The 25,326-nt window shown below is 43.0% G+C and overlaps 1 protein-coding gene across 5 annotated transcripts in view; it reads left to right on the top strand.

Annotated features, from left to right (window-relative positions):
- Window positions 1-25,326, top strand: part of LOC134310817 (histone-lysine N-methyltransferase ASH1L-like) — a 52,116-nt gene that overhangs the window by 8,365 nt on the left and 18,425 nt on the right. For all 5 annotated transcript variants that reach the window (XM_062992520.1, XM_062992521.1, XM_062992522.1 and 2 more), the window contains exons 2-4: window positions 2,090-2,772; window positions 4,966-8,398; window positions 22,963-23,641. In XM_062992520.1, the coding sequence (XP_062848590.1) occupies window positions 2,254-2,772; window positions 4,966-8,398; window positions 22,963-23,641 (4,631 nt within the window). In that variant the 5' untranslated portion in view covers window positions 2,090-2,253. The remainder of the gene's footprint in view (window positions 1-2,089; window positions 2,773-4,965; window positions 8,399-22,962; window positions 23,642-25,326) is intronic.

Here is a 25,326-nt window from a genome sequence, read left to right on the forward strand (position 1 = left end):
TTGGAACTTTCAGTGACCAGTATGAGAGAGTGTGAGAGCTGTACTACTAAATTGAACACACCTGCTCCCTATACACACCTGAGACCTAGTAACACTAACAAATCACATGACATTTTTGAGGGAAAATGACAAGCAGTGCTCAATTTGGACATTTAGGGGTGTAGTCTCTTAGGGGTGTACTCACTTTTGTTGCCGGTGGTTTAGACATTAATGGCTGTATATTGAGTTATTTTGAGGGAAGAATAAATTTACACTGTTATATAAGCTGCACACAGACTACTTTTCATTGTGTCAAAGTGTCATTTTGTCAGTGTTGTCCCATGAAAAGATATACTTAAATATCTGCAGAAATGTGAGGGGTGTACTCACTTTTGTGATACACTGTAAGTATAACTAACATCTAACATTAGTGAAAACTTGTATCCATGCTGTTTCAACAGCTGTATCCAAATGCTAAGGACCATTTTGGTCTACATATTTGCAATATTGCTTTGATTCAGCAATGTTGGAGGGCCTTCAAGCAACCAATATCCCATTCGTGGTTGAGGTAGAGCCTCTGACTGTGGGGGCGGTATGGTGGCTCAGTGGGTAGCACTGTTGCCTCACAGCAAGAAGGTCCTGGGTTTGATTCCCAGGTGAAGCGGCCTGGGTCCTGTGGAGATACTGTTTACCACAGTCCAAAGACGTGCAAGTGAGGTGAATTGGAGATACAAAATTGTCCATGATTTTGTTTAACACACAAACTTGTGAACTGATGAACCTTGTGTGTAAACCATGACGTTAAAATCCTAATAAATAAATAAATCTGACTGGGGTTCAAACCACAACATTATACAGGCCACTTCAAAATCTTTGTAGAGGTGAACTTGCACTTGTGCTTTAGATCATTTCTTCTTGTGTAACCCAGCTGCACATAAGCTTCATATGATGGACTGATGACCAGACATTTCCCATTCAGAATTTCTGGTAAAGAGCAGAACTCATGGTTACATCAGCTGTAGCAATTCACCAACCTACTAAAGCAGTAAAGCATCACCAGCATGGTTGACTGTTGGCATTTTGTTTTTTCTGTTTTGTTGAATGATGTGATCATTTTCATTTTGTTCCAGATGTAATGGGGTCATCTCTAGTTTGGGTTCATCTCTAGTTACTTCTTGAACAAGTTCTTGACATGCTAACATTAGTTTATCATGACATTGTTCACTATTACACTACAGTACACTATTCTGTTATTAATAGCATTTCTATTTGTTTATCTTTTATTTTTGTTGTAAGTTTATGCGTATACTGTTAAGGTCTAGGACCAACCTCACAGAAAAATGGAACCACAAATGCAGAGAAACCAGGTACAGGGGCGATAGAGTTATTGAAGACAACAATAACAAACACAAGGGTAAAGGAACTGGTAGGAACTGGACGGGAAGCAGGGAGCCAGCTGGCGAGGCTGGGAACACGGCAAGAGGGCCAGGAGGGCAGAGCAGGACGGACAGGCAGGAGGCAGAGTGTGGCGTAGCATGGCGTGATGAGAAGCAGGTAGACTGAATCCGGGCGGTCAGAACAGGAAGGTCTCGGCGGCGAGGAACACAGCTGGGAAGTGGTACCGAGCACGGATGAGTAGACCGGGCTGGGAGTTAAGCAGGAGGCAGGACCTCAAACAGGCAAAAACAACAAGAGCAGTGAATGAACCAGGGCGCACAACAGGCATAGGAGCCTAAAAGTAGCCTCAGCATTAAGTGCTTCAGCAAAATACCAGCAGCGTCGCACAGACGATCTGGCAAGGACTGGAGAGACAGCCTGTGTCCTCATACACTGCTTAATGAGGAGTTAACGAGGATCAGGTGAGAGCTAGAAGTGGCTGGGAGATCTGATTGGTGATCTGAAGTCAACTTGCTCCACCAGTAGATCTCTGAAAGCACACACACACACACACACACACCACACTCAAAGAAAGGGACCGGGGTAAAAGAACCAGACACAGGGGAAAACTGAGAACTAAGGGACGGACTCTAACATTTTTTAAAAATGTTTTAAAATAATTCCTATTTAATTATTATTTTTCTTTTCTCTCCTTTCTTTTCCATCCATTCAGGTCAGGAACATAATGAAAGCATTCAGCAGTGCATTAGGAAAGTTTTACATTTTTCCCACTTCTGTTGAGCAAGCATTCATCTTAATACCTGGATTAATCTTCAACTAAACTTAATCCCTTAATAACAGCCTTCGTCTGTTTTCTGTCTTTCACTAAAAATCTAAATGGATAAGAAAAGGAAGTCTGACTCATCTGCAACAGCATCAGAAGCGAATGATCAGACGGAGTCGAGGAAACGACTGAGAAGCACCAAACCTGAAGCACCGGAACTGGATTCCCCCTGTAAAGAAACCGATGGCAAAAATAAAAAGCCACAGGACTTATCAGAGGTTAAAGAGACTGGCTGTTCAGAAGGCAATGTAAAGGTCAAGACCAGGCTCGGGACAAAACGAACCAAGAAACCACCAAAAAGCCTTGAGAACTTCATATGTCGCCCCAGTATTCGGGTGTTTCAGAAGCCTGAACCTCTCATGGGGCTTGGAATCTGCAAAGGAAGAGAAAGTAAAAGCTCTAAACCTCGAGGTCATCACTCTCTCCAAAAGAAATGCGACCCTGACACCTTCGTAACAAATGAAAAGTCATCAAGTACAACTAAAGAGACGTCCACATTGTCCGACTCACCTCTCCCAACTAGTGTCGCATCTCTGGCTTCAGATTCCCAAAGTACAGTCACAGCCAAAAAGGTACAAGCTATTCAGTATCTATTGAACATTTTTACTGTTTTATTGATGTAAATGATGAATTACTTTGTATCTAAAGGTCAGAGTAAGATAGATAGTCCAGCCTTTACTGTACAATAGAAGATATTGTAAATACCAACTAATCATCAGCTCCACTTACCATATACAGGGGTTGGACAAAATAACTGAAACACCTGTCATTTTAGTGTGGGAGGTTTCATGGCTAAATTGGACCAGTCTGGTGGCCAATCTTCATTAATTGCACATTGCACCAGTAAGAGCAGAGTGTGAAGGTTCAATTAGCAGGGTAAGAGCACAGTTTTGCTCAAAATATTGCAATGCACACAACATTATGGGTGACATACCAGAGTTCAAAAGAGGACAAATTGTTGGTGCACGTCTTGCTGGCGCATCTGTGACCAAGACAGCAAGTCTTTGTGATGTATCAAGAGCCACGGTATCCAGGGTAATGTCAGCATACCACCAAGAAGGACAAACCACATCCAACAGGATTAACTGTGGACGCAAGAGGAAGCTGTCTGAAAGGGATGTTCGGGTGCTAACCCGGATTGTATCCAAAAAACATAAAACCACGGCTGCCCAAATCACGGCAGAATTAAATGCACCTCAACTCTCCTGTTTCCACCAGAACTGTCCGTCGGGAGCTCCACAGGGTCAATATACACGGCCGGGCTGCTATAGCCAAACCTTTGGTCACTCGTGCCAATGCCAAACGTCGGTTTCAATGGTGCAAGGAGCGCAAATCTTGGGCTGTGGACAATGTGAAACATGTATTGTTCTCTGATGAGTCCACCTTTACTGTTTTCCCCACATCCGGGAGAGTTACGGTGTGGAGAAGCCCCAAAGAAGCGTACCACCCAGACTGTTGCATGCCCAGAGTGAAGCATGGGGGTGGATCAGTGATGGTTTGGGCTGCCATATCATGGCATTCCCTTGGCCCAATACTTGTGCTAGATGGGCGCGTCACTGCCAAGGACTACCGAACCATTCTGGAGGACCATGTGCATCCAATGGCGGTGCCGTGTATCAGGATGACAATGCACCAATACACACAGCAAGACTGGTGAAAGATTGGTTTGATGAACATGAAAGTGAAGTTGAACATCTCCCATGGCCTGCACAGTCACCAGATCTAAATATTATTGAGCCACTTTGGGGTGTTTTGGAGAAGCGAGTCAGGAAACGTTTTCCTCCACCAGCATCACGTAGTGACCTGGCCACTATCCTGCAAGAAGAATGGCTTAAAATCCCTCTGACCACTGTGCAGGACTTGTATATGTCATTTCCAAGACGAATTGACGCTGTATTGGCCGCAAAAGGAGGCCCTACACCATACTAATAAATTATTGTGGTCTAAAACCAGGTGTTTCAGTTATTTTGTCCAACCCCTGTAGAAGCACTTTGTAGTTCTACAATTACTGACTGTAGTCCATCTGTTTCTCTGCATACCTTTTTTTAGCCTGCTTTCACCCTGTTCTTCAATGGTCAGGACCCGCCCAGGACCACCACAGGAGCAGGTATTATTTAGGCGGTGGATCATTCTCAGCACTGCAGTGACACTGACATGCTGGTGGTGTGTTAGTGTGTGTTGTGCTGGTGTGAGTGGATCAGACAGCAATGCTGCTGGAGTTTTTAAATACCGTGTCCACTCACTGTCCACTCTATTAAACACTCCTACCTAGTTGGTCCACCTTGTAGACGTAAAGTCAGAGACGATCGCTCATCTATTGCTGCTGTTTGAGTTGGTCATCTTCTAGACCTTCATCAGTGGTCACAGGACGCTGCCCACGGGGCGCTGTTGGCTGGATATCTTTGGTTGGTGGACTATTCTCAGTCCAGCAGTGACAGTGAGGTGTTTAAAAACTCCAGCAGTGCTGCTGTGTCTGATCCACTCATACCAGCACAACACACACTAACACACCACCACCATGTCAGTGTCACTGCAGTGCTGAGAATGATTCACCACCTAAATAATATCTGCTCTGTGGTGGTCCTGTGGGGGTCCTGACCATTGAAGAGCAGCATGAAAGGGGGCTAACAAAGCATGCAGAGAAACAGATGGACTACAGTCAGTAATTGTAGAACTACAAAGTGCTTCTATATGGTTGTTGATTTTAAGGGTTTTGCAAGAAAAGATGTTGACAGTAATCTTATACTGAATCTTCTTTTTCATAGGTTCTCAGAAAACAAACAAAAATTCCAGATTTAAAGTCAGAAGTAAAACTTGGGAAAGCAGAGGATGCAGTTCCACCACATTCATCCAGAAAATTACCTTTCACTCAGAAGATAAATCCAGTTACTTCCATAAAGCAGACTCACTCTTCCAAACCCACTTCTTCTGAATCCCACCAGGAGGACATCAGCATTCTTAATGCGGACATAACAGAGCAAGGTCAAGCCAGTCCAAACACAAATCATGGAAATCCAAGTAAAAATGCTGGGTTACGGAGTGAAAAGTCAGTGTCATCCACATTAACAACCTGTCTTCTAAGGAAGGCAGTGAAAAACAGCGAAACTGGCTTGGAAATGCCTTCAGATCTGCATTTGAGCGAAACAGGGAGTGAAGGTTGTGTGAAAGATTCATTAGGTTCCCACTGTGCACAAAAGAAGCATCAGAACGGCTCCATACAGCAGCCAAGCGCAAACGATTTGCCCAAGAATCCAACGTCTAGCCAAGTAACTGATTCTCTGAACTCTTCCATCATGAACAGTACATCAGATCTAATAGAGAACAGTAGCAGGAAAAAAGGGAAGAATGAAAGTAAAGACCAAAATGACAGTTCTGAACTGACAGCCCAATCCTTACAACAAAATCCTGTCGAGCAAAAAAAATTCAATACAGATCGAGCTGATAAGCACGGGAAAAAAATCAGGCACAGTTCAGAGCAAGCTAAAGCAAATTGTTCTGCTGATGCTACAGATGCTTCAGGTTCTACAATAAACACTAAAAAATCAGCTGCTCCAGTAAAGCCTTTAATAGATGCCTCAGGTTCAAAACGTAAGCCAGACAAAAAATGCCCAGATAAGCAAAAGGTCCAGCATCCTCACGATGATAAAACTGCAAAAGCAACCGATGAGATCAAGAATAGTTCTGATACAACAGTGCAGAAAGGCTCACAAAATGAAAATCCATTCCTTAAGACTTCAAAGGAGTTGTCCACGCCTCGGCATGAGCTGAATCTATCTGCACAACCTCCGAAATCGAAACCATCTCGAAATTCCACTCACATCTTAGAAACTTCATCACTTAATGAACCCCAGCCTAGAAAAAGAGGTCGACCCAAAATGACCGAATTGAAAGTAGATTCACAACCGATCAAGTCCCAACTGTTTAATGTTAATCCCCCAAATAATCAAACACCCCAAGTCCAAGATTCAAAAATAGATTTAACACAGACAGAGCCTGTTGCAAAAAAACGTGGACGGCCCAAACAGTCTTTCTCTCTCCATGCAAAGAAGACCCAGTCCGCAGTACAGGACGCTAAAGATCTTTGTACTAAAAAAACAAAAAAAAGAGACCTTGAAATATCCAAGAAAAGAAAAAAGGTTGCAATGAAGACAATCATCAAACACATCAATAAGATAAAAGCAAAAAGGAAAGATCAAATTTTTACACAAGTTCTGCTGGGACAGAAGCAATGTGACGACGAAAACCGTTCTCAGCAAAGCACTGAAACAGTCGCCAGCAGTCCGGTTTCTCCTTCCACAGACTCCTTATCATCCCTCGTGTCATCTTTTGGAGGCAAACTTAGCCCTCAAATTAATATCAGCAAAAGAGGAACAATCTATATGGGGAAGAAAAGAGGTCGTAAGCCTAAATATCAGGGAAGCTCGTGTATACCTGACAAGCAACATCCATCTGCCAAATCTCAAGAAATATCACCAGACGTTCCTCGATCTAACTATGAAAACTCATTAAAAACCCAAAGTGTTCCTTTAGCTGGTTCCTCTCGTTCACTTAAACATGTCACCTCTGCTTTATCACCTGAAACAAGATCACTTATTAATACCCAAAAAGTCAAAGCAACTTCATTTATGCAGCTTAGTGAACAACTTAATTCCAAAGCTCACTGTGAAGCAACCTTCACCCGCAATAATGATAATACCACTGAAGGTAATGAATTTCACTCAACACTGACCACAGGTTCGGTATTCACACAGTCTGGAGTACCAGGGACGAATCCCTTCAAGGGCAGAACGAAGACGTTTTCTACCTCGTCTTCCGAGCACCTCTTTTCTTCTCAGTTGCCAGTACAGTCTGGAAGGCCACAAGATTTCAGTGAGACGACACAAATCAGTCCCTTGTTGACGTTTACAGACCAAGAGGGGCACAAGTTTAAATGCCATCGAAAGGCCCATCATTGTCTTAGTCACGAGAAGCTGAGAAGACATAAAACCAAGTGCAAGAAAAAGTATGTGCACCTAAAGGCCAAAAGGCAAGATCCTGACTTCCTTGCTAAGGTTGAAGACTTGGTTATCAGACTTAAAAAGGTTCATATTGTGCAACAAATGAACCGAACTAGACTTGGAGATACTGGTAGACCTGCTGGGCGAAAGGCTTTAAAGGGAAACAGTCAGTCCTGTGATTTTCACTGTGTACAAGAAAAGGTTCACCCACAAACCATGTTACAGATTAACCTTAGCGGGTACTACTCACCGAATTCTGCCGTATCATGTGAACCCCTTCATTATGTTAGAATGGCTAATATGAGCAGAAAACATGATTGCTCAGCTCGACCCTGTGAACAAATGGTTAATTTCCCTGTGATGCCCAAGGTTGGCTACCCATTACCTGGTAGTGCATTCATCCACCCATCCTACAAAGTACCATTTACCACCACCACCTCACTTGGTTTTGGACTCTATCGTGGATACCCGTCTGCTGCATTATATCCAGTAACTTTTCCACCATCATACATGCACCACTACTCCAAAACTCCCATAATAAGCCCATCGAAGTTCCACAAAAGAAGGAGGACCAAATTTCCAAGACAAGATCCTCTACAGTGGGGGCAGAATTCTTTTGGCGGACGTCCCAAGATGACCCAGCGCTCCTCCTGTGGCTGTTTCAATACACAAAGTTTGCAAAAGGAAAAACAGAAAGACAAGTCCAGAGCGAAAAGAGAGGAACAAAGCAGAACGACAGAGAGGCAGCATGGTACTGCTGACAGTCTTTGGACTAACAGGAATTTTAACGACAGTGGAAATTCAGGCGACTCTTCTTTCAACTCCCCGTCCTCCACATCCTCGATATTCTCACAAACTAAAGACAAAACCTTTTCTTTTACAAATCCGGGTCCATTAAACCAGGGACAGCACAGAGAAGTCCGATGTTCAGGGTGTCAACCATCGTGGGGTTGTGACAACAGAAACTTCGAACCAGAAGGCAATGAGGATACGCAGGAGGAGTCTGAGACTGATGAGGTCTTTACATCAACTCAGCAGCCACATCTGAGAAGTCAGTCTGTCTTTAAACAGTCCACATTTAGTAAAACACAAAGTCAAAAACGGACTGCAAAGACAAGACACGAGAGTCAAGTTGAGTCCGGTGACTCAGATGTGTCAATGGAGGAAGATGAGTTTACTCCTGAAGACCAGAGAGCATCAGGTAAGAACGTGTTTTTTATATATTTATACACATACACCGATCAGGCATAACACTAAAACCACCCCCTTGTTTCTGCACTCACTGTCCATTTTATCAGCTCCACTTACCATATAGAAGCACTTTGTAGTTCTACTGTACAATTACTGACGTAGTCCATCTGTTTCTCTGCATACCTTTTTTAGCCTGCTTTCACCCTGTTCTTTAATGGTCAGGACCCCCACAGGACCACCACAGAGCAGGTATTATTTAGGTGGTGGATCATTCTCAGCACTGCAGTGACACTGACATGGTGGTGGTGTGTTAGTGTGTGTTGTGCTGGTATAAGTGAGTAGATAAGACACAGCAGCACTGATGGAGTTTTTAAACACCTCACTGTCACTGCTGGACTGAGAATAGTACAATAATTAACAACAACAATTTAAACAAAATAGACATCTTAATTAGCTATATTCTTTATATAAATAGCTCACAAACAACTCACTTTAAATAATGTGCAGCATAACCTTCCTACATTAAGAAAAGTGCAAGGAACACGTTTCCACCATATAAATGAGTCTGTATCAGTATCTACACTAGGGGACATTCAGTAAGCAGTCAGCTCAGCTTTGATTTTGTCCTCTTGTGACTGGGGGGTGGATGGACAGGGCACATTCTGCTTCTAACAATATGGACTACAATTCCCATGCTCCCACGGACTCTTACGTGACTATCACATGTCCCCGGTCAGCCAATCCTGATCGTGCTCACCGTCTCCGGAGTTCTGATTCAGTTCGACTCAAACAGCAGCAATAGATGAGCGATTGTCTCTGACTTTACATCTACAAGGTGGACCAACTAGGTAGGAGTGTCTATTAGAGTGGACAGTGAGTGGACACGGTATTTAAAAACTCCAGCTGTGTCTGATCCACTCATACCAGCACAACACACATCACCACCATGTCAGTGTCACTGCAGTGCTGAGAATGATTCACCACCTAAATAATACCTGCTCTGTGGTGGTCCTGTGGGGGTCCTGACCATTGAAGAACAGGGTGAAAGCAGGCTAAAAAGTATGTAGAGAAACAGATGGACTACAGTCAGTAATTGTAGAACTACAAAGTGCTTCTATATGGTAAGTGAAGCTGATAAAATGGACAGTGAGTGTAGAAACAAGGAGGTGGTTTTAATGTTGTGTGTATATATCCATTTGCAACATAGTGAGGAGTGTTTCTTTATGCATCTTTTCACATGCACGAGGCGAGTTCATATGCGGATCAGCTTTGTGTACAGAGAGTCACACCCTGATTATCATTATCCCCTGTCTCTGTGCAGGCGACATCAATTCTGTGTTCGAAACTTAGCCTAGTCACTGTGTCATGCATTGGTCAGTGCGCTCTCAGTGCAAGTCCCAAACTCAGATAAAATAAGGAAAGTTGCGCCAGTAAGGGCATCCAGGGTAAAAACTGTGTCAAGTCTGGTATGCAAACCACATTCGCTGTGGAGACCCCTAAATACACGAGCATCGGAAAGAAAAATTGGTGAATTTTATGCTTTTCGAAATGTAAACACTGTACCAAAGTACAGCTTATATAGCTACGTAGTGTGATTAAGTAGGTATTTCTTCTCAAAATCATTGACTGTAATATCCATGCACATTATTTGAAGACCTGGACAGAGAATTAGTGTTTTTGCAGCATAATTTGTGTAGTATTGGTCCTCATTTGCCACCCACTGTTTAACATGTTGCAGAAGAAAGCAGCTAGCAGGCGGCTGTTTGACTTTGTGTGAAGTAAAAACAGATTCTGCTTGGCAGCCGGTGTTTCTTTAGAGGTGTAAAATCATGTGCGTACAAGCTGTTACATATAGAATGTTTATTTTTGGTTCTGGCAACCATTATTGTTAACTGTGTAAGTATGTGGCTAAATCTGTCCACATATTTTACTAACAGGATCCACATGGGAACTATAACATTCATTTTGTTGCATTGAAGAGAAACATAACGTACCTCACCTTGTTGTTTAATCATGAACTTGCTATTACTTACTACATTACTGTTCTGGTAAACATATGGCCAGACAACAAACCTCAGCATGCCAGGAGCATCTATCAGAGGAAGAGTTGACAGCACTCATGATGTGCATGTACAATATTTGGCCAAAATTATGTGAACATCCCTACTCATTGAGTTTATGTGTTTCAGCCACGTTCCATTGCAAACCGGTGTACAGAATTAATCATATAACGTAAATAATATGCTTCCACCTAGGCAGCAGCAGTTAGGGGAAGACCCTTACCTGTTTGCATAGATAGATAGATAGATAGATAGATAGATCGATAGATCGATAGATCGATAGATAGATAGATAGATAGATAGATAGATAGATAGACAGACAGACAGAGACAGATATACAGATATAGACAGATATCTGATATATATATATATATACAGTGTATCACAAAAGTGAGTACACCACTCACATTTCTGCAAATATTTCATTATATCTTTTCATGGGACAACACTATAGACATGAAACTTGGATATAACTTAGAGTAGTCAGTGTACAGCTTGTATAGCAGTGTAGATTTACTGTCTTCTGAAAATAACTCAACACACAGCCATTAATGTCTAAATGGCTGGCAACATAAGTGAGTACACCCCACAGTGAACATGTCCAAATTGTGCCCAAATGTGTCGTTGTCCCTCCCTGGTGTCATGTGTCAAGGTCCCAGGTGTAAATGGGGAGCAGGGCTGTTAAATTTGGTGTTTTGGGTACAATTCTCTCATACTGGCCACTGGATATTCAACATGGCACCTCATGGCAAAGAACTCTCTGAGGATGTGAGAAATAGAATTGTTGCTCTCCACAAAGATGGCCTGGGCTATAAGAAGATTGCTAACACCCTGAAACTGAGCTACAGCATGGTGGCCAAGGTCATACAGCGGTTTTCCAGGACAGGTTCCACTCGGAACAGGCTTCACCAGGGTCGACCAAAGAAGTTGAGTCCACGTGTTCGGCGTCAGATCCAGAGGTTGGCTTTAAAAAATAGACACATGAGTGCTGCCAGCATTGCTGCAGAGGTTGAAGACGTGGGAGGTCAGCCTGTCAGTGCTCAGACCATACGCCGCACACTGCATCAACTCGGTCTGCATGGTCGTCATCCCAGAAGGAAGCTGACGCACAAGAAAGCCTGCAAACAGTTTGCTGAAGACAAGCAGTCCAAGAACATGGATTACTGGAATGCCCTGTGGTCTGACGAGACCAAGATAAACTTGTTTGGCTCAGATGGTGTCCAGCATGTGTGGCGGCGCCCTGGTGAGAAGTACCAAGACAACTGTATCTTGCCTACAATCAAGCATGGTGGTGGTAGCATCATGGTCTTGGGCTGCATGAGTGTTGCTGGCACTGGGGAGCTGCAGTTCATTGAGGGAAACATGAATTCCAACATGTACTGTGACATTCTGAAACAGAGCATGATCCCCTCCCTTCGAAAACTGGGCCTCATGGCAGTTTTCCAACAGGATAACGACCCCAAACACAACCTCCAAGATGACAACTGCCTTGCTGAGGAAGCTGAAGGTAAAGGTGATGGACTAAACCCAATTGAGCACCTGTGGCGCAACCTCAAGTGGAAGGTGGAGGAGTTCAAGGTGTCTAACATCCGCCAGCTCCGTGATGTCATCATGGAGGAGTGGAAGAGGATTCCAGTAGCAACCTGTGCAGCTCTGGTGAATTCCATGCCCAGGAGGGTTAAGGCAGTGCTGGATAATAATGGTGGTCACAAAATATTGACACTTTGGGCACAATTTGGACATGTTCACTGTGGGGTGTACTCACTTATGTTGCCAGCCATTTAGACATTAATGGCTGTGTGTTGAGTTATTTTCAGAGAACAGTAAATCTACACTGCTATACAAGTTGTACACTAACTACTCTAAGTTATATCCAAGTTTTATTTCTATAGTGTTGTCCCATGAAAAGATATAATAAAATATTTGCAGAAATGTGAGGGGTGTACTCACTTTTGTGATACACTGTATATATATACAGTATATACTGTATATATACAGGGGTTGGACAAAATAACTGAAACACCTGTCATTTTAGTGTGGGAGGTTTCATGGCTAAATTGGACCAGTCTGGTGGCCAATCTTCATTAATTGCACATTGCACCAGTAAGAGCAGAGTGTGAAGGTTCAATTAGCAGGGTAAGAGCACAGTTTTGCTCAAAATATTGCAATGCACACAACATTATGGGTGACATACCAGAGTTCAAAAAAGGACAAATTGTTGGTGCACGTCTTGCTGGCGCATCTGTGACCAAGACAGCAAGTCTTTGTGATGTATCAAGAGCCACGGTATCCAGGGTAATGTCAGCATACCACCAAGAAGGACAAACCACATCCAACAGGATTAACTGTGGACGCAAGAGGAAGCTGTCTGAAAGGGATGTTCGGGTGCTAAAAAACAAAAAAACATAAAACCACGGCTGCCCAAATCACGGCAGAATTAAATGTGCACCTCAACTCTCCTGTTTCCACCAGAACTGTCCGTCGGGAGCTCCACAGGGTCAATATACACGGCCGGGCTGCTATAGCCAAACCTTTGGTCACTCGTGCCAATGCCAAACGTCGGTTTCAATGGTGCAAGGAGCGCAAATCTTGGGCTGTGGACAATGTGAAACATGTATTGTTCTCTGATGAGTCCACCTTTACTGTTTTCCCCACATCCGGGAGAGTTACGGTGTGGAGAAGCCCCAAAGAAGCGTACCACCCAGACTGTTGCATGCCCAGAGTGAAGCATGGGGCTGGATCAGTGATGGTTTGGGCTGCCATATCATGGCATTCCCTTGGCCCAATACTTGTGCTAGATGGGCGCGTCACTGCCAAGGACTACCGAACCATTCTGGAGGACCATGTGCATCCAATGGCGGTGCCGTGTATCAGGATGACAATGCACCAATACACACAGCAAGACTGGTGAAAGATTGGTTTGATGAACATGAAAGTGAAGTTGAACATCTCCCATGGCCTGCACAGTCACCAGATCTAAATATTATTGAGCCACTTTGGGGTGTTTTGGAGAAGCGAGTCAGGAAACGTTTTCCTCCACCAGCATCACGTAGTGACCTGGCCACTATCCTGCAAGAAGAATGGCTTAAAATCCCTCTGACCACTGTGCAGGACTTGTATATGTCATTTCCAAGACGAATTGACGCTGTATTGGCCGCAAAAGGAGGCCCTACACCATACTAATAAATTATTGTGGTCTAAAACCAGGTGTTTCAGTTATTTTGTCCAACCCCTGTATATAATAGAGATAGATAAATAGATAGACAGACTTGTACAAAGCTAGATTCATGAAAAAGTTGTTAGACATGTTTGGTGTGGACTCGAGTCCTGACTGTATCCTCAATTACATTTATGGAGGAATTAGAATGTCAATTGTGAACCAGGCCTCACAAATGGCTCTCTTACTGAATTCTCACAGACACACTCCAAAATATTGGGAAAGCCTTCCTCCCAGACAGTTGTAGACAGCTGCAAAAGCCAACTTCATATTAAAGCCCCTGGGATGTTCAACAAGCTTATGGTCATGTATCCAAATACATCTAGCCATGGAGTGGCAACATTCCAGCACTTAATAATTGAAATGAGTGCCGAGTGTGTTTTAAAACAGACAGCTCATTGTTTTAGTTACTGTCAGTGTTACATGGACCACTGGAACAAGCAAACTGATTCACCTTGCTGACTTTGAACTGTACAGTATAATTGACGCTAGACATGCTGCTTCAAGTTTCTTTCAACAATCTTGTCATCCTGCATTCTTAATATAGAACAGTTTCGTGGGGTTAAGTACACAGACAGGTCAAAACTGGTTAAATCTCATGTAAACTGTTTAAAATCCCATTAATCCACAAGATATTAGCCCAAAAGTCTTCAGCACATTGTATGGCCTGCAGAACATATCCAACCCCTTGGTTGTCTCTGACCAGCTCACATGAGAAAGTTAATCAAATTACACATAATACAAATACATTACTTTTATTTTAGTAATGTAGTAATCGACTCTTTTGACCGAATGGGGACAGATTACTACAGACAAATCACAGATGAGTCTTGTGAGAAACTTTCTCAGATGTGTGGCTGTTATATATTATAGCTGAAAAGATCACATAGAGGTCACTTTATTTTAATTCCAATTGTTTTTAAATGGGCTGGTCCAACAAGCTTATGCTCAGGTGTCCAAATACTTTTGGCCATAAAGTATATATATGAGAGAGAGAGATTATTGTAAGTTATTGTGTTGCAAATTAATGTAAGTTCATTATGAAATTAAATATTTTATTTACATATTCCAACAAAACAGGGCAGCTGTAGCTTAGTGGTTAAGGTACTGGTCAAGTAATTAGAAGGTTGCTGGTTCAAGCCTCACCACTGCCAGGTTGCCACTGTTGGGCCCTTAAGCAAGGCCCTTAACCCTCATGTGAATGTAATTGCCTGTGTTTGGGATGCCCAAGAATGTCCTGGTCTTGTATCTCTGTACTTTGGCAGTTGTAACCTAGTGGATAGGGTACTGTGCTAGTAAGAAAAAGGTCACTGGTTCAAGTCCCCCACTGCCAGGTTGTCACTGTTGGGCCCTTAAGCAAGGCCCTTAACCCTCATGTGAATGTAATTGCCTATGTTTGGGATGCCCAAGAATGTCCTGGTCTTGTGTCTCTGTACTTTGGCAGTTGTAGCCTAGTGGTTAGGGTACTGGTAGAGTAATCAGAAGGTTGCCAGTTCAAGCCTCACCACTGCCAGGTTGCCACTGTTGGGCCCTGAGCAAGGCCCTTAACCCTCAATTGCTTAGACAGTATACTGTCATAGTGCTGTAAGTACTTTGGATAAAAGCGTCCGCTAAAAATGTAAATGTAAAACACTAATTAAGGCCTGGTTCACACTACACGATTTTTGCCCTGATTTTCGCTCGCCAACTGGTCGGCGCTAAATTTGCCGGCTCGGGAGCAACTCAGGGTTTGCTCGGCGATCAAAACTCGGCTCTCAATCGCTATGTGTGAACTACTCAACAACTTGATCCGAACGGCTCTGAGTCCTATGTCGAACAGCCAATGAGAATGATACGTGTGAGGTGAAGATATGGTGTGAGGGGAAACGCAGGGGAGGAATGTAAACAGGTGGGACAAGGGCATAATATAGTTTATATCAGAATACATCGACACACAAGTTTTATACAGTATTTCTGATCTTTTAAATTAAAGATAATAAAGATCAACAACAGAAATCCTTTTTCACAAAGGTATTCGGACCCTTTTATATGATACTTTGTTGAAGCCTCTTTGGCAATAATTAAAGTGTTTCATGTCCATGTCTTTGTCTTACACTTGGATTTGGACAGCTTTTTCATTTTATCATGGCAGCTTGTTTCAAGCTTTGTCAGGTTGGATGATGAGCATCTGTGAGATGTCATCTTCACATGTCTACAGATGTTCTATGTGGTTTAAGTCACTTTTCATTAAACCGGAGAATCTTTTTCCTTTTGTCGTTTTCATGCCGTCTCCAGTCTATCAAATTCTTTTTACTGATCTTGGCACTCTACCATAGCCCCTTAGGACTGATTTATAAAGTACATAATTAGGATTGTCCATCCAACAGCCTCTCTCTTCTCTGTAGAGAACTTTTGAAGCTCTTTTAGAGAGATTGTTGGGTTTTTTCCTGCTCTCTTGACCAAGGCTCTCATATTTACATTACATTTGACATTTTCTGCATTTAGCAGATGCTCTTATCCAAAGAGACATACAGTACTGTGATAGTATACACCAACCAAGCATAACATTATGACCACTGACAGGTGAAGTGAATAACACTGATTATCTCTTAATCACAGCACCTGTTAGTAGGTGGGATATATTAGGAAGTGAACATTTTATCCTCAAAGTTGATGTTAGAAGCAGGAAAAATGATCAAGCATGAGGATTTAAACGAGTTTGACGAGGGCCAAATTGTGATGGCTAGACGACTAGGTCAGAGCATCTCCAAAACTGCAGCTCTTGTGGGGTGTTCCCGCTCTGCAGTGGTCAGTATCTATCAAAAGTGGTTTAAGGAAGGAACAGTGGTAAACCGGCGACAGGGTCATGGGCGGCCAAGGCTCATTGATGCACGTGGGGAGCGAAGGCTGATCCGTGTGGTCCGATCCAACAGACGAGCTGCTGTAGCTCAAATTGCTGAAGAAGTTAATGCCGGTTCTGATAGAAAGGTGTCAGAATACACAGTGCATCACAGTTGCAGGGCTGTTTTGGCAGCAAAAGGGGGACCAACACAATATTAGGAAGGTGTCTTTAATGTTATGCCTGATTGGTGTATATTGTCTAAGCAATTGAAGGTTAGAGGCCTTGCTCAAGGGCTTAAACCAGCGACCTTTTGATTACTAGTCCAGTACCTTAATCGCTTGGCTACAACTGCCCTGGCTCTTCTTGCCAGGATGCCCAATGTGGCCAGATGATTAACTTTAGGAAGGTTTAAGGTTGTGCCAAGCTTTTTTGTTTAATAATTACTGAGGTAACTGTGGTCCCGGGAACACTCAATGCCTTAAATATTGTTTTATATCCTTGCCATAATTAATTCTTTGCCACAATTTTACCACTAACAGTGCTTTGGTATTTATGGCTCGGTTTTTATCCTGAATGGAGCAAAATTGTGGGACCTTACTGACCAAGGTCTGTGCCTTCTCAGGCTGTGTCTAATCAATTCATTATTGTAATAAATATTTAGTTAATATATTTTATTAATAGTTTAGTATTTATTTAAATATAAAATGTCAGTGTTTCAGAGTTTCACAGGCTCAGGTTCATTTGCACTGAAATCCCTTCATACACACAGACTTTCTCATCCTCATTCAAGGTTGACACAAGCTTACAGAGATATCTGTGAACCACAGGGATTCATGTTATATCATTCATTACTATGAATTAGGTGCTTATACCGTTATCTGCCTGCCAAGGAATGTCCATTTAGGACCCCGTTCTAAACGTCCTGTCTGTCAGTGGCTAACACACACCAGTCTGTTTGCTTTGGAAAGGTAGACTGAGAAAAGAGCAGGCATTCAGCAGGGCTAAGGAAATGTGGTTAACTGGGTGGGGGCTAACATGGAAATATCCGAGCAAACTTCAACAAATAACAGAGAAAGAGGAGCGAAAGAAGGAGCGTATTTGGCAAGAGCACATGGTCTAAGTAAGATCATATGTGGATTAGTACTCCCTCAGGCCGGCATCCCTTGTTCCGTCTTTTACCTCCTGCTTTTACCTCCTGCCTTTTGCTCAGTGGTTCTGGCTAAAAATATACCTGCGCTATGCTACCACAACTGTTGAGATGTATTTACACTTTCATGTTGATGTGACTTTAAAATGATCTTGATTTGGCTTTGGTCCAGACTAGAAATAGCTCATGCGTAGACATACAAAGAAACATCATGCTGTGTTACCATCAGAGGCCTCTCTCTCTCTCTATCTCTCTCTCTCTCTCTCACTCTCTCTCTCTCTCTTTCAGATAAATGAATCAAAGTATGTGTATCAAGCTATACACCGATCAGCCATAACATTAAAACCACCTCCTTGTTTCTACACTCACTGTCCATTTTATCAGCTCCACTTACCATATAGAAGCACTTTGTAGTTCTACAATTACTGACTGTAGTCCATCTGTTTCTCTGCATGCTTTGATACTCCCCTTTCACCCTGTTCTTCAATGGTCAGGACCCCCACAGGACCACTACAGAGCAGGTATTATTTGAGTGGTGGATCATTCTCAGCACTGCAGTGACACTGACATGGTGGTGGTGTGTTAGTGTGTGTTGAGCTGGTATGAGTGGATCAGACACAGCAGCGCTGCTGGAGTTTTTAAACACCTCATTATCACTGCTGGACTGAGAATAGTCCACCAACCAAAATTATATCCAGCCAACAGCGCCCCGTGGGGAGCGTCCTGTGACCACTGATGAAGGTCTAGAAGATGACCAACTCAAACAGCAGCAATAGATGAGCGATCGTCCCTGAGTTTACATCTACAAGGTGAACCGACTAGGTAGGAGTGTCTAACAGAGTGGACAGTGAGTGGACACGGTATTTAAAAACTCCAGCAGGGCTGCTGTGTCTGATCCACTCATACCAGCACAACACACACTAACACACCACCACCATGTCAGTGTCACTGCAATGCTGAGAATGATCCACCACCTAAATAATACCTGCTCTGTGGTGGTCCAGTGGGGGTCCTGACCATTGAAGAACAGCATGAAAGGGGGCTAAGAAAGCCTGTAGAGAAACAGATGGACTAAGTACTAAGGACAAAGTGCTTCTATATGGTAAGTGAAGCTGATAAAATGGACAGTGATTGTAGAAATAAGGAGGTGGTTTTAATGTTATGGCTGATCAGTGTATATCATGATGTATAATAATTTTGTGTTATATTAAGAAGATATCTGATGGTGCTTTCAGTGGAGCTTTGTGAAATCTGTTTTTGTTGTTTATTTTCGTTCCTCTTTTGCACCCTAATCTAGTCATGGCCAATTGGAATTTATTTCTCTCTCTCATCGCTGCTGCCACCCCCACCTCCGGTCGGAGGGGACCGAGGATGTCACACGCTGCCTCTGACAGACCCGCAGCTATTCTTTACTGCTGCGGAACCAGAGCGTCTTGATTTATTTTTATCTAACTGGAAAATAGGGTTCAAACACAATTAATAGTTGTTGTTCTTGAGCAGGACATTTACTTAAGAAGTACTATTTTTAATTTTGACATTGTATTAGACAGTTTCAGTCTGTATAAGCCATTCTAAGGGTCAAAATACCTGATAAGGCAAGAGATCATGACCACCCTCCTAATGTTCTGTTTATTTATTTTACTTACCACTTTCTGACAGTGCATCCACAATCCACACTGCACTGTGTCAGAAGGTTCATACTGCCACTTAAAATTATGATTGTGCTCAGGTGGCGCAGTGTTAAAACACACTAGCACACCAGAGCTGACATCTCAAATCTCAGCTCTGCTACCGACAGGCTGGGCGCCTACACAAACAATGATTGGTTTGTTGTGTAGAGAGGATGCCGGAGAGAATTCCTCATAACTGATGCAATTACGACCTCTGCTGTCTCATTGATGGCGCCAGCACAGAGACGAGGAATAATGGGGGTCAGTGCTTGACTCTCTGTGTGCAAAGCCGATCCACATATAAACTCGCCTTGTGGAGGTAAAAAGATGCAGTCGGCTACTGCACACGTGTCGGAGGGGGTGTGTTAGTCACGGCTCTCCCTCCTCAGGGAGTCAGGAGTGGAGGTCAACATTAGTACAGAGGAAGCATAATGCAATCGGGTAACTGGATTTGACTAGATTGGGAGGAAAGTTGGGGGGAAATGCAAGTTTTGATCAAGTTCCATGATCCAGAAGATGTTGACACACCTTACTGTAGTGCACCAAAAACTGTATCATCTGTACAGATTGGCTATAACATCCCATTGGAAGCTTTATCACTGCAGAATGTTAGAATGCAGATGTCATACAGTGAGCATCTGTAATGGCAGCTAGGATAAAGTTCATAGTGTTGTAGGTAACATTGCTGCCCAACAGTTGTTGCTTGTCTGGACAGTGTATCGCATGGCATTACACACTCGCTCAATTACACCTACGGCCAATTTAGAGTTTCTGCACCACACCCAATCTACCAGCATACTGCTCATGCATCCATCCACATATATAATGAAATACAATAGACTTTTGACTTTCGAATTTAATTGGTTCTGAAGGGCTGTTCTTAAGTCAAAATGTTCGTTAGTTAAACCTATTTTTCCCATAAGAAATAATGTAAACAAAATTAATCCATGCCAGACCTCCCAAACCACCCCCTTACCTAACCTTTCTAATGTCTTAAATGGTCTTTATTGTTATAAATACAAGTATATTTTCCCTTAAATTATAGAATAGACATTCCTGTAATAAACAATAATAAACAACAATACACAGTAGGACTGTACTGTACATAAAAACACATCACATTTCAGTACAGTACGTGTGTTGTACCATACACCACAATAAATTCCTTTCTTTTTTTATAAAATGTATCTACCAGAAACAACAATAATTCTCATATTTCTCTATTATTTCCTTCTTTATTTCAATAGTGTTGTAATTTGTAATTGCAAGAAAGAAAGAATACTTTACTGAGCCAAATTCCTTCTTCTCTCTCACTCACTGTCCCCTCTGTCTGATACACAGTGACAGCTACTGGCAGGAGTAATTATACAACAACAAATGTATTAGATTTGTTCATTTTCTCACCACTGCTCTTTCTCTGCATATTCTTTGAGGCCATTTTAATATAGAATTGTACAAAATATAAAGAAAACACCGAAAAAACACCGTCCGCTCTCCACTCACTGTATATATACATATATATATATATATACAGTGTATCACAAAAGTGAGTACACCCCTCACATTTCTGCAAATATTTCATTATATCTTTTCATGGGACAACACTATAGACATGAAACTTGGATATAACTTAGAGTAGTCAGTGTACAACTTGTATAGCAGTGTAGATTTACTGTCTTCTGAAAATAACTCAACACACAGCCATTAATGTCTAAATAGCTGGCAACATAAGTGAGTACACCCCACAGTGAACATGTCCAAATTGTGCCCAAATGTGTCGTTGTCCCTCCCTGGTGTCATGTGTCAAGGTCCCAGGTGTAAATGGGGAGCAGGGCTGTTAAATTTTGTGTTTTGGGTACAATTCTCTCATACTGGCCACTGGATATTCAACATGGCACCTCATGGCAAAGAACTCTCTGAGGATGTGAGAAATAGAATTGTTGCTCTCCACAAAGATGGCCTGGGCTATAAGAAGATTGCTAACACCCTGAAACTGAGCTACAGCATGGTGGCCAAGGTCATACAGCGGTTTTCCAGGACAGGTTCCACTCGGAACAGGCTTCGCCAGGGTCGACCAAAGAAGTTGAGTCCACGTGTTCGGCGTCATATCCAGAGGTTGGCTTTAAAAAATAGACACATGAGTGCTGCCAGCATTGCTGCAGACGTTGAAGACGTGGGAGGTCAGCCTGTCAGTGCTCAGACCATACGCCGCACACTGCATCAACTCGGTCTGCATGGTCGTCATCCCAGAAGGAAGCTGACGCACAAGAAAGCCCGCAAACAGTTTTCTGAAGACAAGCAGTCCAAGAACATGGATTACTGGAATGCCCTGTGGTCTGACGAGACCAAGATAAACTTGTTTGTCTCAGATGGTGTCCAGCATGTGTGGCGGCGCCCTGGTGAGAAGTACCAAGACAACTGTATTTTGCCTACAGTCAAGCATGGTGGTGGTAGCATCATGGTCTTGGGCTGCATGAGTGTTGCTGGCACTGGGGAGCTGCAGTTCATTGAGGGAAACATGAATTCCAACATGTACTGTGACATTCTGAAACAGAGCATGATCCCCTCCCTTCGAAAACTGGGCCTCATGGCAGTTTTCCAACAGGATAACGACCCCAAACACAACCTCCAAGATGACAACTGCCTTGCTGAGGAAGCTGAAGGTAAAGGTGATGGACTAAACCCAATTGAGCACCTGTGGTGCATCCTCAAGTGGAAGGTGGAGGAGTTCAAGGTGTCTAACATCCACCAGCTCCGTGATGTCATCATGGAGGAGTGGAAGAGGATTCCAGTAGCAACCTGTGCAGCTTTGGTGAATTCCATGCCCAGGAGGGTTAAGGCAGTGCTGGATAATAATGGTGGTCACACAAAATATTGACACTTTGGGCACAATTTGGACATGTTCACTGTGGGGTGTACTCACGTATGTTGCCAGCCATTTAGACATTAATGGCTGTGTGTTGAGTTATTTTCAGAAGACAGTAAATCTACACTGCTATACAAGTTGTACACTGACTACTCTAAGTTATATCCAAGTTTTATTTCTATAGTGTTGTCCCATGAAAAGATATAATAAAATATTTGCAGAAATGTGAGGGGTGTACTCACTTTTGTGATACACTGTATATATATATATATATATATATATATATATATATAGGGAGCGAGACGGTCGGAGTCAACTTGTTCGTGATGTCACGTGTTTCGCGAATTACGGTTCGTAATCCGAAATTTGTTCATACGTTAAGTTGAAAAAGATCGTTCGGAACCCGAAATGTTCCTATGGTAAACCGTTCGTAACTCAAGGTTCTACTATATGGTGAAAGTTGACTTGTCAGTTTGTTCTACTTCATCCATTGCTCACAGGTCCAGGTTTAGTGGTCTTTACATCAAGTTATGTTGTGCACTAACTTTACAGAGGCTTTTAAACAGCAGCCTGTCATGTAGAGCTCATGATGTACTGGTTTTATTGAGACTGGATGATGAAGGTGCTTTTTTGGATAGCTGAAGGAATTCCTGTCCTGTTAATGCCTTCTGTTCCTTTTGTTCTTGTTGGACATGAGCTGTCATGATTTTTAAGTCAGTTTGCTTTTAAATGCACTTGCACCTAATATTTTTATTGTATTAACACGATTAAATTTTTGCTGCATATTTTACAGGTTTTGATCTGGCTGGTGGTTCGCAGTTCCCGAGGAAGCATCAATGCCCTAATTCTTCCTCCTCTAGAGAACCACAAGAGACACAAAGTGAACCAAGGACACATAAAGCCAACAGTCTGCATCTGAATCAGAGTAAGACTGACCAGGTCAGCCAATCCTCACCTCATACACACCAACCAACCAGAAACACGGCTTCTGCAAGTGGAAAACGACATAATTTGAAGTCACCCAAGAACAAGGGAATTCAGAAACCGGCAGTCCCAGCTAGCAATAATCTAAAAAGAAGAGGACCCGGACGACCAAGAAAGAACCCTGAACCTTCCCATCCTCCATCTGTCCCTGAGCTAGCCACCTTTTTGACCGAAGAGATGGATAAATCAGAAAAAGGGGGAAATGAGAACATGGACACGGTTATGGAGGTGATCGAGCTTGTGATTCAGGGAGAGCAAAGAAGCCCGAATAAAAGAATGAATGAAGTAAAGGAGAAAAATGGAGGTCAGGAACAAAAAAAGGACACAGATGGGACTATGAGGTCTTTAGATTTTCACACTCCTTTATCGCCCCTCGCTCCATCACCTGCCCAGGTTGAAGAAAGGCAACCAGAGAAGGGTTCCGCCTCACCACCCAGTAAGAAGTATCTGTGGGCGGGGCTTTATTCAGACGTCTATAAAAATGAAAAGTAAGTTTGCTGGGATTCCAGGCTACATTTCACATCAGCGATCAGAGTCTCCTTCCAGAACACCTCTCATTGACTGCATAAAACAGAAACCTGTATTGGCTGCATCCCAAATCTCATCCTGCTGAATGACATAGCATGTTTTTGTATGCAAATATTATAAGCTCTAATGTTTGTCCGAAAACTTAGTGAGCTCTCTATATAGACGCATTTTACGTCATCCTACGCTCATGAGAAGAAGGCATGTCTAAATTCTTTTTTTAATTTTCAATTTTTCCTAACTTTTTCCCCCAATTTTCTCCCCTAATCTAGTCGTGTCCAATTACCCTGACTGCGTCCTCTATACTGATTCGACCCTTCTCAACTGACACACGCCCCCTCTGACACGTGCTCAGGACAGACTGCATTTTTCACCTGCACAAGTCGAGTTCATATATACCGATCAGCATTGTGCACGGAGAGCCACACCCTGATCAGCATTATTCCCCAGCCTTGTGCAGGTACCATTAATCAGCCAGCAGGGGTCGTAATTACACCAGTTATGAGAACCTATGATCCGGCTTGCCCCTAACCATATGAACAACAGCCAATCGTTGTTCATGAAGCCGCCAAGCCCAGACGGGTGCTAGTGTATTTTACTGGTGCACCACCTGAGCGGCTCATGTTTAAATTCTTACATACCTTGAAATGCTGCCTACTAAGATGCTTATTTCGAAGCACTAAACTGCCTAATTAACGAAGGAGCAGCCGATGCTTCCTTAGTGGTAAGGGCAATCCCAGCATTCAGTGCGGCACAAAAAATTCTAAAATGGTGGCTGTATGCGGAACAATGAGCAGAGTTGTTTTCAAATGTAAATAAATTCTCACTGATGTTTAATTTGTATAAAGGTGCCATTTAAAGTGTCGTTTATTTGCAAATTCGGGCTCGTCAGGGACAATTTAACTGTTTTTGGTACACAGAGGAAGACGTTAGCTGGTGTGCTAGCAGGTTGTGCCCTATCAGTCCATTGGTTTGAATGGCCTGAGGCTAACTGTGTTAGCTTAGTAAGCTAAAACTGCAGTGACGTAATCGGTTGTAATCTCTGTATGCCTTATGAGTTCGATGTCTTAGTAGAATCTTCTCTACTGAGGCAGCTGATCAGGTTGGCAGTAGGCAGCAAGGCAGCTCACTAGGTTTTTTTGGACAGACCCTAAGATGACCCCACCACTAGTGTAGATGCCCCAACCAGACATCAGAGGGAGTGAAGCATAGTCTACTGTGTTCCCTAATGCCTAGTTCACACTACATGATTTTTGCCCTGATTTGCGCTCGTCGACTGGTAGATTTGCCGTCTCGGAGGCAACTCGGCGTTCGGCATAGCTCTCAATCGCTATGTGTGAACTACTCAACAACTTGATCCGAACACTTGTCTGTCTTGCTAGATATCTGGATATGAGTCGGCCGACTGACACCGAGTGCGTTGTTTGAATAGCCAATGAGTGTGAAACCCCCTATCGCTGATCAGTCGTGTAGTGTGAAAGCCACACCGACTTGAAAGACTCCCGATTACAAGAGATCCAGTTGTGTAGTGTGAACTGTACAGCGACCTGACGATTTGAGAAGTCATGTAGTGTGAACTTGGCATAAGACACATCCAGCTCTATAGCACCATTTGTGGTCCAACCCCGAGAGCTCAAGATCTGGTAGT

The sequence above is a fragment of the Trichomycterus rosablanca genome, chromosome 3, assembly GCF_030014385.1.
Source record: "Trichomycterus rosablanca isolate fTriRos1 chromosome 3, fTriRos1.hap1, whole genome shotgun sequence".
Lineage (NCBI taxonomy): Eukaryota > Metazoa > Chordata > Actinopteri > Siluriformes > Trichomycteridae > Trichomycterus > Trichomycterus rosablanca.